The sequence below is a fragment of the Drosophila nasuta genome, chromosome X (assembly GCF_023558535.2).
Source record: "Drosophila nasuta strain 15112-1781.00 chromosome X, ASM2355853v1, whole genome shotgun sequence".
In the NCBI taxonomy this organism is placed as follows: Eukaryota; Metazoa; Arthropoda; class Insecta; order Diptera; family Drosophilidae; genus Drosophila; species Drosophila nasuta.
The window spans coordinates 20,265,700-20,285,835 of record NC_083459.1 but is presented as its reverse complement, the minus strand read 5'-3'; the positions used below and the strand labels follow the sequence as shown (position 1 = coordinate 20,285,835).

The following is a 20,136-nucleotide window of genomic DNA, read 5'->3' as shown; positions in this document are numbered from 1 at the left end:
TTGACAACTTAATCAACATTTGAGTATAACAATCTAAGGCATATTCTATAAATACAACACACGCTGCGGCTATGTAGCTATGTGCAGCTAATAAGCCTATCAATCTCTCTCTCTCTCTCTCTCTCTTTCTCTCTCTCTTAGACTAGCAAATATATATATGTATATTTGGATTTATATGTGGGCTTTATTTATGTAGAATGCTGCCGCATGTGGACTATATAACATTCAGTTTAGTATACATATATATGTATGTATAAACGTCCCTGAACTTTGGGCGCTCTCCAATTTGCAATGTCACGAATTGCGAATGTGTCAAAACGAGATCAGATGAGATGAGTTTGTTGTGTTTCGTTGCGTTTCGTTGTCACGCAAAGTAGATCAATGCAAGATCTTTGTCTTTGTCTCCGGAAGAAGGTGCATGGGAACTGGAATGAATATGCACAACAACTGAACTCGAAATAACCGATTCTTGTTCGTTTCAGCATTTTCTGACCTCAATTTTGTAATAGATTTATTTTCAAATCTTTTATTTTTAGTTGACATCTTTTTCTCAGTGTACGACGGATAGCGTCGAATATACAATTTCTAAGGGGGTTTTCCACTCGCTGATTATTCAATTACTTTGCAAATCTTTCGTTTTATTTATTTTGTCAACTTTTTGATTAGGTTCATTTTTCTACTCGACTTTCGGATACACACACACACACACACACACACACACATTTGCGTACATTAGTTAAAAGTCCGCAACTTTTCTTAGAAAAGAACAATTCCTACGTTCAACGCTCTTTAAGGGTTGCGGGAAAAAAACCCAAAAAAAAAACACAAAAATTTCGAAATTTATGCTTTTTGTTTCGAGAGATATATGAAATTTTTGCTTACAAGTGTTTGAGTGAATAAATGACTTTATCTTGTGGCGAATACTTAGCCTGAAAATGTAGTTCGAAATTTATCAATTAATGCAGTAATTCTTGCTTACAAGTGGCTTCATCTTGTGGCGAGTACTTAGCTTGGAAATTTAGCTAGAAATATAGAAATTAATGCACTTATTTTTACTTAAAAGTGGCTTCATATTTGGCGAGTACTTAGCTAGGAAATTTTAGCTAGAAATATCAAAATTAATGCAGTAAATTTGGCATAAAAATGGCTTCATCTTGTGGCGAATACTTAGCCTGAAAATATACCTAGAAATTTACCAATTAATGCAGTAATTCTTGCTTACAAGTGGCTTCATCTTGTGGCTTGTAAATTTAGCTAGAAATTCTAGAAATTAATCCCTGAATTTTTGCATAAAAGTGACTTCATTTTGTGGCGAGTACTTAGCTTGGAAATTTAGATACAAATATTGAAATTTGGCATATAAATGGCTTCATCTTGTGGCGAGTACTTAGCTTGGAAATTTAGCTAGAATTATAAAATTTAAGGCTTTGGAAAAGACATATTATTTAAAGCATTTTTGTAATATAGAATTGCGATCAAATAAATATATTCCTTCTTCTTCTTCTGCAATTGAGTTGTCATAAAAGTATTCAAATGATAAGAGTGCAATTAATCGGTTGCCAAATGTTCAGCTTACACAGTCACAGTGCTGTGCAAAAGTATGCGACACATCGATATGCTCAACTCGAAATTATGTTCGTGTGCTGAAACTTTTGCCTAATTAGATGTGCAAACATTTGGAAATTTTCAAGCGCTTTTTTTTTCGATTCATCGAAGGTCGCTTTATAGACACACACGATTCGCCCATAGATCATAGCTCATAGTATGTGCTCTGTGCATACTTTGAGTTTCCTCACGAAACGTTTGGGTAATTAAATCAACCGCCAATTTGACAGACGCGACATTAAAATGCATGAAGACAAACAAGCGATCAAATAAATCAAAGGGCGAACATCGATGGGTTTTGGTTTTGGTTTTGGTTGGGGTTTGCTTTTCTATTTCTATTTGTGTTTCTCTTTTGAGTTTGTGTAATGGAAACCAGACGGAGACGCAAGACGCAAGACGCTCAAGGCTGTTGACAAAAACGCAGCAAAGCATTTCCAAAAAACAAAAATTCCTCATTCAGTTACGACCTTAGACACAAGTTGCAATTGTCTCAAAACCAAAACAACTAAGCGCAATGCAATTGCATCCCATTTGAAAATTTTGTGCAACAAGTGTAAAAACACAACAACAACGAATGGCAACAGCTGCATCGTAAGTTGCAACTGCAATTTGCAGTTTTATTGTTGCCGCTGCTGCTGCTGTGAAATTTATGTGGACCGAGTATGAATATAGTATGAGTATTATGCCTATGCGTACATGAGACCATTCTAATTGTGCGATAGCCTCAACTGTCTAGCTGACCCCATTGGATTTATGAGCCCCGTTCTCCCCGTTCCCCTCTCCGTTCTTCCCGCCTCGACGCCCTCGCATTTGTCACGCCCCCTTATTCGTGCATCATCCATCAACGCCAAGTCAAAAGTACAACAACTGAAAATATAAAACATGAAACAATTATGAATAGATGGCAAGTGATATGCGAAGCGCGTATACGCTATAAAATAATCAGCGCAAAAAAATAACAATTAAAAAAGGGAAATATGTTACAAGAACGGAACACGATAAATAGAAGTTTGTAAAAAACAACGAAAGTTCAGAGAAAAATCCATTGTTATCAAATACTTTTTTAAATAATTCAGTTTCTTCATACATAAACTGTTTTTTTTTCTTATTTCTACTTTCTATAATAAACAACGAAAATTATGTTCAGAAAATATTATTTTTTATCAAATACTTTTAGAAATAATTCAGTTTCTTCATACATGTTTTTTTTATTTCATTTTTTTTTTATCAAAATTATGATTATTTACAATTTTTTACATTGAAAAACAATTTTTTTTATCAAAATTATGATGACTTATGATTTCTTATGAAACTACACAAAATTAATGAAAATTATGATCACTTATGATTTTTAATCAAACTACTCAAAATTATACATTATTAATCACGAAAATAAAAAGATATCTAAGTTTTGAAAAGCAAGATAGTGTCTCAATAAGTTTAATTTAATGCTTTTCTCTATTCTATCGAACTAAGTTTTAAGTGTTTGATATTTTCATTCTGATATTTTCATACTAATATAATATATTTACATACATTGTGATTCCAAGAAATTGGTTGTGTCAGGCCCATACTCTTATGTTATGTAGTACTCTACTATATATATTCTGCCGGTCACAATAAAACGACACTTTACAAAGTGTCTTCATGATAGTCTCACACATCGGAAGAGGGAATTGCTTGCATAAAACCGCACACGAACAGACGTTTATGACATCGCCTTGCATCATGCATTTAAGTGTGTAGTGAATGCGGTTTGTCACGCTTATTTTTTAATGTGTGTCACATATTTCAGGACAACATTGTACAACTCCAGTCAGTAGCGCATCTCGGATATGCACACAATAGAATATTGTAATTGTTTGAATATAATAATAGTAATCAAAGTGTAGCATAGAGAAACTACTTAGCTGCCGATTTAGAGTGCAATTTGCATAAAATTAACGGGCATTAGTGTAGATCGATGAAATTGTGAACGTAGCTGACTATCTCTGATATTGAATTTCTTTATGTTGATGCTCAAGTGAGAGATTTAGTCAAAAGAAAGAGCTCAATATACTAGAACTTGAATAGAGGTAAACTTCTATATTGTATATTAGTATATATTATATACTATATATACTATATACCAATATACTATATATACTATATACCAATATACCAAGACTTCAATATACTTAGGTACCAGCGATTGATATAGCAAGCTGTCGGTAAGCATTTAGTCATAGTATTACTATATCGATATACCAAATGTAGCATTTGGTATATTTTAGTATTTTGTTGTTGTTAGAATATGGTTTTACTGAAGATGGGTAGTGAACATCAGTATTTTTTCGGAATTCAGTATGTTGTCGGTATTTTCATTTGGTATATTTTTAGAATATGGTATTATTGGGTAACGAACACACTCGATTGTAGCTTTCATACTTGACTTATGTATTTTCGTGAATTTGTTTCTAAGTAATTATTTTAAACTTAATTATTAAGCATAGCTCTTTAAAATTTATCAATTTTCGATGTTAATATTTGGACTGAGGTCTGATGGCAAATCAACATTCATCAGTCAGCGCAAATCACTTTATATACGATATACACATTTTATTATGATAAGATCATGAATATACTATAAATACTCAATAGTAAATTTATGGAAATAAAGCAATTAACTATCAGAGTCGAGACTATAGAGATACATACATACAGTTTTATTGCATAGAAAGTGCAATTTCAAAATATATTTTGAAGAACGAAAGTTCTACGTTGCCAAATCTGTTTACATTTTGTGTGGTATAATTGCCAATAATTGCATCGCTTTAGTGGCACAGAAATTCTTTGCGCATCGATAAGGAAAACTTGGAAAAGTTGAAAGCGTGCCGCGTACATTAAGTTCTTTATTTTTCTAATAAAATGGGCAGTTATGCAAAGTGTGATTGTGTTGCCAATTGGCAATTGGCGCACCTTCGCATTGGTTGCCTTGAGAATCCAACATGCCAATCACGTGTTTCGCTTAATCGCCTCATGTCATAATCATAATCATGACATTAAAATCAAATGGATTGGCTGGAAGTGCGGCATCGTTTCTCATATTTATGTAGGGTTCGTAGCAAGGCGATTGTTTTTTTTTTTTGATACCCGGTACCCATAGGGTAGAAGGGTATTACATTGAAGGGTATTTATAAGGAGGCACCTATGTATGAAAAAGATATGTATATTCTTGATCACCATTAGCAGACGAGATGATGCCCGTTTAGACACCTAGATCTCAGAGACTTTAACAGATATATATAAGAAATATCGCCATCCATATATTTTAGTATTTTTTTTTCAGTGTTTTTTTGGTATATTTTAAAAGTGTGGTTGTATTGCAAAGGGGTATTCTCAGTCGAGCATACTTAACTGCTTTCTTACATCCTTTTTCCTGAGAATTCGGTTTAGAAGTTTATTTTAGAAAATTGTTTTGTATGGCAAAAAACGGCTTTGAAATATGGGTCTTAGTTGTTTTGGTCGACAATCTGGTATATTTTCCGCTCTATGGTATATTTTTCATGGTATAATTTCTGTATTTTTGGTATATTAATTTGGTGTATTTTAAAATTATTACCGCACTGTTTTGCTTTCATTAAAAATGGGTAGCGGGTATCTCACAGTCGAGCACACTTGACTGTAGCTTTCGTACTTGCTTTTTTGTCTTCGATTCATAATCGGATTCGTAATTTGAAGCTTGAGTGAAAGATTTGGTTACCAGGCGCTGCGCACGCGCCACCAAAGATCACCAACAAAGATAGTGTGTAGACGCAACATGTGTTGCATGTAAAATATGTGCCACGAAAACAAATAAACGAGTCACCTGTGCAATTTCTTGTTGTATTTCTCTTCTGTTCTGTTCTTTTCTTTTTTTGTTGTTGTTGTTTTGTTGTTCTCACGCATATTTCTTGGTGCTTGTTGCTTGTTTTATGCGGCAATGAGGTCGTAAACCCAAATTGCATTCCACATGCCTCACACAGTAATTGTGGCGAGTGCTTTGCTTAATTTAGTGCTTTTTGGTGTCGCCACCGCCTGTTGCCTTTCTTCTTGTGATGTTGCTGCCCAAGCAACTGCTGGGGGGGCATTTAACGAAAATGAAATGAAATTAAATGCAGTTGACCTAAAAATAGCAAATAGCACGCCACGATGCCATGCCACGCCACGAAGCCGTGTCCAAAGCAGGCCAACACAATTTCGACCAGGCCAAGCAAAACGACCCACTAAAAAGAGAGCATGTAATGCTCACTCCAAGTATTACTCATGTGTGTATTACTTTATTTCATATTCGTGGAATCGCGCACAATCTGATTCTGATTGCGATAACGCAATTATCGTAAAGTTATGAATCTAGATACAAAGTGCTGATAAGTTGAAACGACACAAGGGCTCAAAGGGAAGTTTAAAGTCTAAAGTAAATTTAAACTTTTATGTTCATTTTACTTAAATGAAAATTCAACTCTAGCGTTAATAAAAAAAGACTGCTGAACTAGTGAATAAATGAATATTTAGGCGGTTTTATTTGAGGTCTACTTTATCTTTAAATACTCGTACTACAAGTTTTTTAAAGTCTTTTATTTAAAAGGAAATGTTAGTAGTAAATTAGCTGATAATAAAAAGCAAAGTTCGATCGATTTATTAAAAGTCTACTTTGTTTTCACGTTTGTATTTTCTTTTTTCATTTACTCTATATTTAATAAATATATGCTCATCTTGAAATGCTTTATATTTCTGCAAAAAACAGAAAAAACTGCTCAGATTATCTTCTTCTATATTTCTGCAAAAAAGAACCAACTAAAGTCATTTTTAATTAATGCTCATATTGACATATTCGAAGTATAGTTACACTCTTGTATTGTAATGAAATAAGTCGTGTTGTTAACTGTTTACCTAGGGGAAAAGAAAACATTTTGCCTATCTGCAAAATAAACACACATAATAGACCATTGTTGTGTCCATTTCGATTGAGCAGCCATTAATAATGGACTAGTATATTGTTGTGAATTGCAATGGTAAAAGCTGGTTGTAGGATAATTGCTGCCGCGCCCAGTTGCGCGGGTCATTTGAGGTCAAAAGGTGGCAAAGTTATGCCAATGATTTGACGCCACACACACACAAATAACATACACATCAAACGTTGCCTGCAATTAACCCAATTCGCAGAAAGCAATCTTTCCTTTGCACTCGGCAAAATCGACGGTGCTCAGCATTGTAAACAACGTTGTGCTGTGTGTTGCGGTGAAGTTGCCAATCACAACATTCAATTATGGTTGTAGTTCAGTTCACTAGCGCAACATGCGCTGTATACATATATATATGTATAAGTTGCAAGCAAATGTCTGCTTTGAGTCGACGTTGCAACGTCAACGTCAAGCGGCAGGCGTTGACGTTGCCGTTGGCGTCGCTGTCTGACCCATTTGTGGCACACGCAGACAGCCGCAACAACAACAATGCAACGGTGTGTATGAGACACACCCACACACAGACACACACACACACACGCGACCACAACAACCACATCCTGCCATCAAAGTCGGCCATCAAAGTTGCCGTTGCCGCTGCTGGCGACGACAACAATGACGACGACGACGTCGCTGCCTATGACGCTGGCAGCTGGCTACGAAAATTGATGCCGCGTGGCAAGTGGCAAGTGGCGAGTGGCGAGTGGCAAGTAGACGCCTCAAGTCAGCCAGGCGTCGTCACGTCACGTCATTTCGAGTTGCTTCGTTCAACTCAGTTTGCATTGAGGCGCGTGCAAAATCTGTTGCATACTTTCCAGCGTCGTGCTTTTAGAATAACTGTTGCATCTAAGCAAGCAAATATTACGTATACGTCGAAAGTTCAACGCTCTCTCTTTTTTTTTTGGTTTTTGTTTTGTAGAACTTGCAACAGCAACAGTGCGACAGCCACAGCGGATGCTCACAAGATGGTGCACCACAGCAACGACGATGCCATGAATAAAATTCCACTCAAATCCGCCAGCGGATTGGATGACGAGGAGAAGAATGGCGGCGAACTGATGCAGGACACCGCCGCTGCCGAGGAGGCGCGACGCGAACAAATGTAAGTGAGACACCACAACAAAATACATAAACCAAAACCAAAACAAAACTCATTTCAAATGTCGCTTTCTCCGCAATTTCAATGACTAACACAAATTCGTTTTTACAGACGGGGAAAGAAAAAAATGTGTTTTTTCTTTGTACATATTTAGTTTAATGCGTATGCTTAGTTCTGATCGAATGTGATTCCAGCTGTTTGTCCGTCCGTCCGTCTGCAGAATTGTGCCAACAGCTTAGCGTATTTTTAGATCTTAAGAGTTGTATTTCTCAGCATATTAAGTATACGTAGTATGTTATGTTATGTTATGTATTTTTAAACCTTAAATAAGTCTCTTCTACCAATTTTCAATTGTATTTAACCTACTTCAGTCTAAGTTTATTTTTAAGCATTGCGTTTCTTGTTCTTGGTTCTTAATCCTCTACGCATTCCCATTAATTATCGCTTCTTTTCACAGCCTAACAAATGAATTTTGAATGCTTGCAGTTTCAGCTTTGGATGCCACAAAATTTCCTCCAAAAATTATGACAAAATTGAGGCACATTTTTCAAATTCAAATTCAAATTTTATTACGCCACATCTGCTTTGGCTGGGCTTGTTTTAAACGTAAGATTTCTGTCTTAAAGACGAACATTTATATTATACATTTTAACTTCAAATGCTGTGCCTTATCAAGCATGTCTGTTCGTTTGATCATCTCACCGAGATCAAAAAGGTTCATCTGATTGCTTCAAAAGTCAAAGCAGACACGATTATTCTTCGATTAGTTCGTGGCAATTTTTTTGTTTACATCTTATTGTTGTTGCAGGCATGCAAATTTGCTGGCCTGGAGTAAGAAGCTAACGATTGGTGTCATCTGCTTTATTGGCATTGCACTGATTGGCTATGTGATCATCAGCCTGGTCTTCAGCGGTAAGTAAAGTAGCTCAACTCCACACTTTTAATCACTGTAATCCAATTTCAACTAAATTCTGACTTAGTGTGAATATAGGAAGAACAATAGGAACAGTTATGGTAGCTCCATTTAGGGAAAGTGTGTTATATTTATATTCTTGAGCAGCCATGTCCGTCTGTCTTGTCTGTCTGTCTGTCCATATGAACACCAAGATCTCAGAGACTATAAGAGACATAGATATCATTTTTATGAGATTGCTGGTTATGTTTGCACGAAAGTTTGTTTAAAATAAAAGGATAGAACATACAGTAAATACAAAATTAACTATAGTCCTAATAATTTCTGAAATTTGATTGCGATCAGATCAAAATTGTAGAAGTTAGCAAAGAAATACTTTTGTATATGCAAGAATACCCACAATCTGGTATATTTTCCACTCTATGGTATATTTTTAATTTAGTACTGTATTAATATACCTTAAATAGCCTTTGATATATATTTTTTTTTAGTATTTTTGTGGTGTATTATTTTAGTATATTTGTAGCTTTAAAGTGAGGCAAGTTCTAATTTAGTTTTGAGGTATTTGAAAAGGCTTTGCCTAAAATCTAAGACAAGCTTAATCTGTGAAGATATAGTCATATGCTGATAATATCTTATAAATGCTCTACTTTATGCAATCCGATATGTTCCTTAAGGTTCAATCTTAGTTTCTTATATATCTCAGAAACAATCAAGAAACACATTTTCAGTTGCATAGAATATAGCATTTGCAAATTATATTTTTTCAGAACTTTAAGAAATTATTGCACATTAGCTTCTTGCATGCCTTTCGTCAGCTTTGTCAACTCTGTTACTCTAAACGTTATGGCTAAATTTTATTTTCTTGTGACATCCCAATCCCAAAAAAAAAAACAACAATAGATTGGCCAAAGTCAACGCCCCTACCAAGAAACTTCACCAAAGAACTTCCGATAGCGTTAGAGCCAACAGCAACTTCCGGACCAATATTTCTCTCTTTATCAACAAACACATCAACAGGAGCAACAAATACGACAGCAAGCACAAGAATAAGAAGATCGTCAACAACTGCAAAAGAATATAGAACTAAAAGTGCAACAGTTGAACCAAAACATCGACAAAATGTTAGAGATTATAGAGAATCGACAGCAACAAGTTTTAAACACGCGGCTGTGTGCTCGGATCAACAGATTTGCAGCGATGTTGGCAGGTAAATTCTATATATAAATTATTTGGATACATGAAGCGATCATGATGTAAATTCAAGAATATTTTAAAATATATAAATTATATTTTATTTAAAAAGGTCAAGCATGATATAAATTCTAGAATATTAATCATATTTATTTACCATATAATCAAAAACATAAATTCTTCAAACAAAACAAAAGTTGAATCAAAGTTCTGGGCACATCGTTAATGCAATGATTTTGACTTGAAATGTATTAAGAGTACAACATTATAAATCGATAAAAATCGAATGACAATCGTAAGCTAGAGTTACGATTGGATGTAATTTAATAAACTCTTTTTTATTATCGAAAGCGCCTGCTTACAAGGGGTTTTACTAGCTTTGGTATCTACATAGTATATTTTGCACTCTATGGTATATCAATATACCAAATATAGCCTTTTGGTATATTTAAGTATTTGTGCGGTATATTAATTTGGGATATTTTAAAATAATACCTATTTTGCTTTTATTCAAATTGAGTATTTCTTAGTCGAGCACACTCGACTTTCCAAATATGTAATATTTAGTAATTTCAATTTATGTGAGTATAGAAAGATTAGACTTATTAGATAAATTATATAAGATGTAGTCTTGCATCAAAAGATGAAAAAATGTATGTTTTTTTTATTAAATGTTATCTAAACTAATTATCGATAAAAAACAGTAACAAGTATTTAACATTTTTGTAATTCCGATTGTCCACAGTAATGTATTGGCGAAGAATGGTAGTGCTGTTGATGCCACAATTGCCACAATGCTGTGCAATGGTCTCACCTCGATGGAGACAATGGGATTTGGTGGTGGATTCACGATGAACATCTACGATCGGAAGAGCCAACAGGGTTACTACGTGAATGCCCAACCGATATTAGTCGGTAATCATTCAGATAGAGTGTTCGCCGTGCCTGGTGAACTTTTGGGCTATCATAAAGCCCATCAACGTTTTGGCAAACTGCCGTGGCGAGAACTCTTTGAAGCTTCGCTGCAGATCTGCAACACGGGATTCACAATGAGCAAACTGCAGGAGACTTTTGTGCATCGCAATTGGCATTTGGTTAAGGACAGTGCGCAATACCAGTAAGTCAACAATTTTTTTAACTTCGTAAAGTATCTGCAGATATTCTTGATTGATATAGACATTTCTTTATCTAAGTGGATCTCAGATCGTTATAACTGTAATCTTAAACACATAATTAATCAAAATAAGTCTGTTGTTCTGTAAAAGAAATTTGTGTAGTATAACAGAAATTGAAACCCCTTTTGAAAATTGAAAACAAGAAATCAGAAACAACTAATTTAAAGTGTTAGCTTCTCAAAACTTAAGATACCTTCAAATTATTCCAGTGTTTTTACCTCAGCTTTTTTACTAGTTATATTTTGAAATGCATTCTTAAATTGCTTGGGAGAAAAAAAGCTAGATGCAGCGATATTTTGTCTAAAATGTGAACCAAAAGTTCTAGAAAATCTTTGTCAAATTACAAATTGTTAATGAGTAGAAGAAAGCGTGATCAATTTGAATGCAAGAAAGCTTTTAGTGAGGTATTCAAAATGATTTTTAATTTGTATATATATGCAAAATTGTACCTTTTAAATACTTTCGGCTTGAAATCGATCAGGAAAGAGATCAGAGAGGGAAGAGATCAAAGAATGAAGATATGAGAGAGTGAAGAGATGAGAGAGTGAAGAGATCAGAGAGAAAAGAGATTAGAGAATAAAGAGATCAGAGAGCAAAGAGATCTAGAATATTCTCTTTTATGAAAGCCTCTCATTAAGGAAACAAAAATTTCCACACTATTTTAAACTTGTAGATCAGTATTCATAAACCCCGCAACCGGAAAACTCCATGAGACGGGATCGCTGCTGAAGCCACCGCAGCAACTGTGCAACACATATCAATTGCTGGCGGAGAATGGCGCCAGCGATTTCTACAGCGGAACAATTGCTCAAATGTTGTTCGAGGATCTCAAGGAAATGGGCAGCATGATAAACCCAGACGACTTGAATTCCTACGATGCGCATTTGAGTCACTCGAATAGAATGCCGCTGGGCGAAGACACTCTGCTGGTGGCGAAGAATGAGAGCAGTGGCGATTTAGTTGCACAGATTTTAAGCATACTTGAGGAATATAATTTCACACGCGATGAGGAGACTTATGCTCGTAGCATGCAGCGCATCATTGAGGCTACAAAGAAGATCAGCGATGTGAAGAAAAGCAAGTTTAAAGCACCGAATAGAAGCTCCCAATTCACAATAGTTGCTCCCAATGGCGATGCTGTGGCTGCAACTAGTTTCATCAATTCAGAGTGAGTTGTGTGTTAATATTTCATTCATTTTTCTATTTGATCGTTTTGATTCTCTACTTTATAGTTTTGGCTCTGGCTTGATGGGAACACGAACAGGCCTCAGTTTGAATAATTTTGCTGGAAAGCGTTGCCATTCCACTCAAGCACCCATGTTGCTCCTGGATGCCGCCAGTAATATTCGCATGTCGATCGCAGCTGGTGGCATAATCGATACAGTCGAAGTGATGGCACGTCTGCTGTGGCTTGAGAAGGACATTCAAACCGCAGTGAATCAGCCGCATCTCAGCATTGATTTCGACCACGAGATCGTTCGGCATGAGTACAATAAATTCACAGTTGTTGTCGCAAAGTTGCTGGCAATCGATCAAAGCAACGTTGTGTCTTGTGCCACTCAACGTGTGGCAAGGGATCTTCATGTTGCCAGTAAAGGTGGCGGTGTTGCAGGTTTCTAGAAATGTGGTTGAGGTTTTTGTGTGGTTTGTCTTTTGTATACCAAATAATGTAGTTAATAACATAACACTGAATCGGAGTTGTTTCGATTGCACATACTTTTTGGGGGGCTGAAATCGATTCTATTGAATTGATTTCAAATTTTGAATTTAATGTTAACACTAAGTCTTCCTTACGTATTTACAAATTACATGTGTACATCTCTACTTGATGCAATAAAACCAATTAAATAAATACTACTTACAATCATTGATGTTGTGCAAGCCAAGTTAAGTATTTAGGTATTCTGTAAGTCTATTTGCTAGAGTAAGTCTACAACATTGCAGGTTTGATATTGAGGTGAAAGCGATTGTCTGTCTATCATAAAGTATATATGCACTATTCACTATGTTTGTTGTGTTGCAGGCGTGCAAATATGTTAGCCTGGATGAAGAAACTGACGATTGGCCTCATCTGCTTTATCGGCATTGCTCTGATTAGCTATGTGATCATCAGCCTGTGCTTCAGCGGTAAGTCAAACATCTCATCTATAAATATATGTGTGTGCATGTATGTATCTGACATCTCTCTAACCACCATTCACCTTCACTAAATGGCAACTAATATAACAACAACAACAACAACAACAACAACAACCACCACATCATCGTAAGAACAATGGGTAGGAGACCAACGAACACAACGATGAGCAAATGTTGCATTCGAGCTTTGCATGTCTCTTTTTGTCATCCGATATTCACAAATTTTTGCACCCTCTGCCATTCACTCGTAATGTTCAAATTTCTACTTCTACTCTTGTGGCACCAACAAAATGTATTGACCAACCAACCAACCAACCAACAAAAAACTCTCACACCTTAACGTACTAAACAACAACAACAACAACAATTGCACCGACATAGACTGGCCAAAGTCAACGCCCCTGCCAAGCAACAGTAACAGCAGCAGCAGCAGCATCAGCGGCAACAGCATTGTTGCAGCCACAACGCCAGCGGCTGAGGCAGCAACAACAACGGCAACGATGACAACAACAATCGTCGCAGCCGCTGAGGTTGCTGCGCTTAACACTTTAGCATCACGAACACCATCGGCAACAGCAACAGGCACAACAAGAATACCAACAGCAACAGCAACTGAAATTAGCACAACTAGCACAAATGCAAATAGCACACACAGCAGCATTGTTGCAGCTCCAACAGCAACAACAGCAGCAACAACACTATCAACAACCACAACAACAACAACAACAACATCAAGCACAAGCAACACATTTATAACATCTACTCCAACAGATGAGCAACCGCTGCCGCCAGCAGCAACAGCTGAACAGCACAACAACGACAACGACAAGGACAACGACAACATGGAAGCGACAACAACAGCAACTGGAGATCTTTCGATGGCCGGACCCGCTGTTGCAGCATCGACATCACCAACAACGCCGCCGCCATCGGCAGCCACGAAGCTCGACAAGAATCAGAAATTCGAGTCCACATTGGGCGTTTATCAGAAAGCAGCCGTCTGCTCGGATTCATCGCCATGCAGTCAAATTGGCAGGTAAGGATATAGTATAAAGTATATAATATAACTTTATATCGTAGTATATATTATTTAGTATATGTTATATATGTATAGTATATACATTTACTAGCTTACTGTATGTATTATATGTATGTATGTAACCGGAAAAAAGACTTTTCGGAACCCTTAAAATATATATTTTCTTGATCAGCGTCGATGATAATAACGTCATGTCTGTCTGTCTGTCTGTAAAAAGCTTGATCTTGATGATTTTAAAATTCAATATTCCAAATATAGATTTCAGTATATTTTTGTATTTTTCGGTAAATAATAATACCATATTGTCAGCTGCAGCTTCCTGACTTGTTTTTTTTTTTTTAAATGCAATATACGAAATATAAGTTTTGGTACATTTTAGTATATTTAAATAAAAATATCTCAAAATTGTTTTTTGATTAAGCACGGTTAACGGGGACACTCGACTGCATTTATCTTACATGTTGATTTGGCAAATTTGTATACTAATGAAATATGTAATATAAAGCTGCTTTCATCGATTATCGTATAGTATTATAGAAACTGTTTTACAAAAGCATTGATGTAGAAACAATGTTTGGCTGTGGATATATAACGAGTACATAAACATACAATCTTATACATATTTAGTATTTAATACGCTTCCTAATATAATTTCATCTCAACCAGCGACATATTGGCTAAAAATGGCAGCGCAGTGGATGCCGCAATTGCCACAATGCTCTGCAACGGTCTGTTGACAGCGCAGAGCATGGGCATCGGTGGTGGACACCTGATGAACATCTACGATCGCCAGCACCGAGAGGGCAAGCAGATTGATGCCCATGTCGTCGCGCCTTATGCTGCCGATCAGCAGATGTACGATACGAATCCGAATGCTTCGTTCAAGGGTCCGTTGAGCATCGCTGTGCCCGGCGAGGTGATGGGCTATCATCTGGCGCATCAGGAATATGGCAAACTGCCGTGGCGTGATTTGGTGGCACCATCGCTGAAGCTCTGCGAAACGGGCTACCACATGACGCAGCATCAGGAGAACAGCGTGCGCTCCGCTTGGTCATCGCTCAAAAACGATCTGCAATATCAGTGAGTATACAACTTCCTTGCATGGTCTTTTTTTAATGTCATTTGCCTTTGCAGAGCCGTCTTCTTGAATGCTGAAACCGGTGGACATTATGTGGAGGGCGATTTGATAAAGTCACCAAAGCAACTGTGCAACACATATCAATTGCTGGCCGACAATGGTCCGATGGACTTTTACAATGGCACAATTGCCGAAATGCTGGCCGAGGATCTGCGCGATCTGGGCAGCATCATTACCCAAGACGATCTTAATGCTTATACGGCCGAAGTTCGCCTGTCGGACACCATGCCCCTGGGCGAAGACACTCTTTATGCCGTGCCCCCAGTGAGCTCTGGCTCGGTGGTTTCCCATATTCTAAGCATACTCGAGGGCTTCAATTTCACGCGCGCCGATCTGGCTGATGATGAGTCGTATGCCCGGACTGTGCACCGCATCACGGAGGCCTTGAAATTCGGCTTTGCCAGTCGCTCGGAGCTCGGTGATCCGCGTTTCAATGATCTGCGTGAGCTCGTTAGTCAGCTGAACAATCCGGAGAATGCGGCGAACAAGCGTGCCAAGATCAATGACAGCCATGTGCTTGAGGGTCCGCATGAGTATGGTGCACAGTTCAGCACCACTGAAGATCCCTATGGCACCTCGCACCTGGCGGTGTTGGCACCCAATGGCGATGCCGTCTCTGTCACCAGCTCCATCAATTACTAGTGAGTGCTGCTCGGCAATAGATGGCGCCACTTGTCGTTCTACAATGTTTTAATTGGTGTCTTCTTTTTGCAGCTTTGGCTCCGGTTTGATTGGATCACGAACTGGCATCATATTGAATAACGGCATGAATGACTTTGCGTTGAGCAATAACTACTTCGAGCTGCCGGCATCACCGGCAAACACAATTGATGCCCACAAGCGTCCCATGTCGTCGCAGTCACCCATGTTGCTGACCGATCGCGAGGGCAACATCAAGTTGGCAATTGGAGCTGCCGGTGGCACCAAAATCATTCCGGCCATTGTTGAGGTCGCCGCACGTTTTCTCTGGTTCGGTGACGATCTGAAGTCAGCCATCGATGCCCCACGTTTCTACAATCAACTATCGCCCGATTCTCTCGACTACGAGGAGGGCAGCTTCACAGAAGCCGTGCTGCAGCTGCTGGCCAAGCGGGGGCATAAGCTAAAGTTACTGCCGAATCCGTCGGTTCCTCGCTCCACCGTCTGTGCCATTGGCCGCAATTCAACAGGCATCTATGCCAATGCTGATCGACGCAAACGTGGCCACGTTGCAGGCTTCTAAATGTATTCACCCACACCCACACACGCCTACACTCATACAGAATAGCACACACACACACACACACACACATGCACACAAGCGTATCGTCAACTGAGATTAGTTGGAAAGCAGAAATGAGCGTCAAGAAAAAATCAAAGGCGACGGCGACGGCGAAATTGCACGTGAAGTAAAAGTATTTAAGCTAGCTGTCTTTTTTTTACATATATGTATGTATGTATATCGTATGTTATATAAATTTATATGCTACCTACTACTACCTTATATTATAATAATAATAAAACAAAATTTTTTTCCACATTTCGCCGTAATTTTGTTTTTTCTGTCGCTTACTTTCAAATTTCGAATTTGGCGTTAACAATCTTAAAATTTTGTAGCATACTTTGAGGCTGCGCTGAGGATCTTTCTTCGAAAACAAGCTATATCTCGGCCTTATCCTGTCGGATTTTCAAAGGACACCTATTGCTAAGCTTGCAAGGACCAACTCTATCGATTGGCATCAAAAAAGTGTGGGGTTATCTAAGAATCCAACACTTGAAATTTTTCAGTGCCGAGGCCCGAGAAAACATGCGAAAAATACGAATTGCAGGATAACTCCAGAACCACAAGGACGATTTGAATGTCCTTTGGCTAGTCGATAGACATCATTAATACACACTCTTTGACATATCACCCGCAAGGATACAAAAGGACATTCTCGAGATATAGCCTATTTTCTGCGCAGAAAAAATGAATTTTATCTAGAGTCCTGTAAGGATTTTCGTCCTTTTGAAAACACCAATCGGCTTGTGTTTAATAGAGATATCCTTCAACCAAAGGACATCCTGATCGTCCTTCAAATGGCCGAGATACGCCGGATTTTTACAATTTTCGGACAATTTTCTTCAATTACCCCTTGAAAAATATTGGAAAAAATTGAAAAAAATTTGGATGCCATAATTGGAAGGATAATAAAAATCCGTGGCTGCCAATCGATGGTCCTATTGATCCTGATTACAAAAAGGTATGTCCGTGCCAGATCCCTAAGGATTTGGCTGAGTTATGGCAAAAAAACCCAAATTTCCTTCATACAAAAAGCATTGCACAATTTCATTGCATACTTTTAGGGGCACACATATTAGGCATATAAGCTAAATGAAAAACAGTTATAACTTGGACATATCCTGCCGCATTTTCAAAGGACACGTACTGCTAGGATCGCAAGGACCGACTCTATCGATTGGCATCAAAAAAACATGGTGTCATCTAAGGATCCAACACTTGTAATTTTTCGGCCCGAAGGCCAAAGAAAACAAGTAAAAAATGCAAATTGCAGGATATCTCGAGAACTAAAAGGACGATTTGAATGTCCTTTGGCACGATGATAGCTCTCACCAAAAGTCTTCGTTTGACGCGGGAATTGCAAGGATCAGACAGGATATGGCCGAGATATACGAGATTTTCTGTATATAAAAATGTCCTTTTATCTCAAGTCCTGTAAGGATTTTCGTCCTTTTGAAAGTGTCAATCGGTTTCAATTTTCAAGAGATATCCTTGTACCAAAGGACATCCTGATCGTCCTTCAAATGGTCGAGATACAATGGATTCGTACATTTTTTGGCCATTTTCAAAAAATTTGAGGTTTATTTTTTAGAAAAATATAAATAATTCGTGAATGCATAGCGATCTTGGTAATTATTCTGATCACAAAAGTATGTATCCTGTCTAGATCCTTAAGGATTTGGCCTAGTTATGGTATAAAAACGAATTTTTGTCTATGTCTTTTCATTGCATACTTTTAGGGGCTCCCATACAAGCCATTTAAGCTAAATGAAAAACAGGCACAGCTTAGACATATCCTGCCGCATTTTAAAAGGACACGGATTGCAAGGATCAACTTAATCGATTCGCATAAACAAAACCAGTGGTCATCTAAGGATAAAACAATTTTTAATTGTAATTTTTTAAAGAATTGATAAAAATCACAGATCGCATTTATTTTTTGTATGTAAATTGCAAACATTAATTATGTTATGGGTGTCTCCCATACTGGCCCGATCTTTAGATACAGATTTACTCAAATTTCCATTTCCTTTTGATTCGTTTAGAATATTAATTATTAATTATGTTTTAAGTTTTTCCTCGTCGAACTCATCGAAATTCTCTGGCTTCAATTTGGGCGGTGCATCGGGTTGTGACTTTTTCAGGTCCTTAGCCAAATCCCCAAATGGCGGCGAAGGAATTTCGGACAAGTCGCGATGTGAGCTAAGAAATGCTATCTCGTACATCTCGGGGCGACTGGAAAAACTGGTGTCCATCATGGTAATATACCAAAACATCAAATTGTCAATGTTTTCCATAGTTGCCTGGGCGAAGACAGCGCCAGTATTCTCGCCGTGCCGATGGGAATCGAAGAATGAGGCTATTGAATTGTTCAAATCAAAGCTTATCATTATGGTTCGACTGTCGGCAATAATGGCAGCAAATAGATGGGACGGCACCTCCCAGTCTTGATGCTGAAACACTTTCAAAGTTGTCTTCAAAATGCGAGCGAGTTCTTCACTGATGCCGAAAGGATCCTCAATTTCGACATTCAATTGTGTGAAGAACCATTCAACCAACTGAAAATCAATCGTCTTGCGCGTAGTTAATTCCAAAATTGCGGCTGGAATACTTATGTTAAGGGATTTGGGAACACGATCACGATACACTTTGTTGCCATCGTTGATTGAGCTACCAATAAAATTCCATGTTCGGGTGGGCAACTCTTCCACGTTTTGGCTAAAGTCTGATGACTTGCTTAGCTTATTCGCAAAGATCAGCGATATTAGAGTACAAGAATTATTTCCACTCTTGTGGTACTTTCCGTAGCTTGCTTGACAAAAGTCTGCAGGAAACCACCAAATGTTTACCTTATCGTACTTCTCATATGAAGTCATAGCCAAAGATTCTTAATTTTAATTTTTGAATACAGCTTTAATTGTTGTCCTGAAAAGACACAAACAAAATGGGAATTATTATAATGGTGTTGGTTTACCATTTTTGTGTATTACCAAGGATAAATCTTTAAATTAGTTTGAATAAAAATTACTTAGAGAATATCGACTGCCGATAAACAGTCTTATTTAGTTTGGATAAAATCTCCATTGGCCTACTACAAGTATGTAAATTCGATCGCATTCTCCCGGTACGTCAAAGCTTGCTACACACTATTTATCAAACGAGATTACAAAACTAGGAAATTGAGTTTTAACTTAAGCTTATTATCTAACATAATTTAGTGCACTCAATCCTTACCTCTCATGATCAGATTGTGTTTTTGGTCCTTAATAATTGGAGTTCCCAACTGTTTGCATCGTTGGGCACATGTAGCCAAGCTACTTTTTACTATCCTTTTTTTAGTTGAAGGCATTCCGAAACACTTATGAAATTCCTAGTTCCAAAATGATCTACAAAAGTTCCAAAATGATCTGAAAAGTAAAAATGAGTTAATATAGTAAAGGTACAGTAATAAATTTCTTTGCACATTAACTCACCTATTTTCATTGCTCCTTTGTTACTTAATAATAATAATAATACTTACTTAATAAAATAATAATAATAATAATAAATTAACTTGAATTTAAGTGATTTTTTTTTTTTGTATTATTTATT

The 20,136-nt window shown here is 37.3% G+C and overlaps 2 protein-coding genes across 8 annotated transcripts in view; one reads left to right on the top strand and one right to left on the bottom strand.

Moving 5' to 3' along the window:
- The window catches only part of LOC132795958 (scoloptoxin SSD14), a 28,528-nt gene extending 11,767 nt beyond the window's left edge, over positions 1 to 16,761 (top strand). For 2 of the 5 annotated variants that reach the window (XM_060806930.1, XM_060806931.1), the window contains exons 2-7: positions 7,507 to 7,689; positions 12,992 to 13,095; positions 13,489 to 14,143; positions 14,813 to 15,226; positions 15,281 to 15,925; positions 15,999 to 16,760. In XM_060806930.1, the coding sequence (XP_060662913.1) occupies positions 7,553 to 7,689; positions 12,992 to 13,095; positions 13,489 to 14,143; positions 14,813 to 15,226; positions 15,281 to 15,925; positions 15,999 to 16,506 (2,463 nt within the window). In that variant the 5' untranslated portion in view covers positions 7,507 to 7,552 and the 3' untranslated portion in view covers positions 16,507 to 16,760. Of the gene's footprint in view, positions 1 to 7,506; positions 7,690 to 8,494; positions 8,599 to 9,502; positions 9,810 to 10,538; positions 10,911 to 11,641; positions 12,137 to 12,200; positions 12,945 to 12,991; positions 13,096 to 13,488; positions 14,144 to 14,812; positions 15,227 to 15,280; positions 15,926 to 15,998 lie in introns of those variants that run through there. The other 3 variants (XM_060806929.1, XM_060806932.1, XM_060806933.1) reach the window with 3 other exon arrangements.
- Positions 16,762 to 18,454: 1,693 nt separating this feature from the next.
- LOC132795777 (uncharacterized) lies at positions 18,455 to 20,001 on the bottom strand. Of its 3 annotated transcripts, none has more exons than XM_060806661.1 (3): positions 19,780 to 20,001; positions 19,536 to 19,716; positions 18,455 to 19,470 (listed from the first exon to the last, which is right to left on the bottom strand). In XM_060806661.1, the coding sequence occupies exon 3, from the start codon at positions 19,419 to 19,421 to the stop codon at positions 18,606 to 18,608; it is 816 nt and encodes a 271-aa protein (XP_060662644.1). In that variant the 5' UTR covers positions 19,422 to 19,470; positions 19,536 to 19,716; positions 19,780 to 20,001; the 3' UTR covers positions 18,455 to 18,605. The 3 variants fall into 3 exon arrangements, with proteins under 3 accessions (XP_060662644.1, XP_060662643.1, XP_060662645.1); XM_060806660.1 differs by having other exon boundaries at positions 19,592 to 19,716; XM_060806662.1 differs by having other exon boundaries at positions 19,592 to 19,691.
- Positions 20,002 to 20,136: the final 135 nt, after the last annotated feature.

Coding starts and splice junctions, on each gene's coding strand:
- LOC132795777 (XM_060806661.1), bottom strand. CDS start 19,421: ATGACTTCATATGAGAAGTACGATAAGGTAAACATTTGGTGGTTTCCT.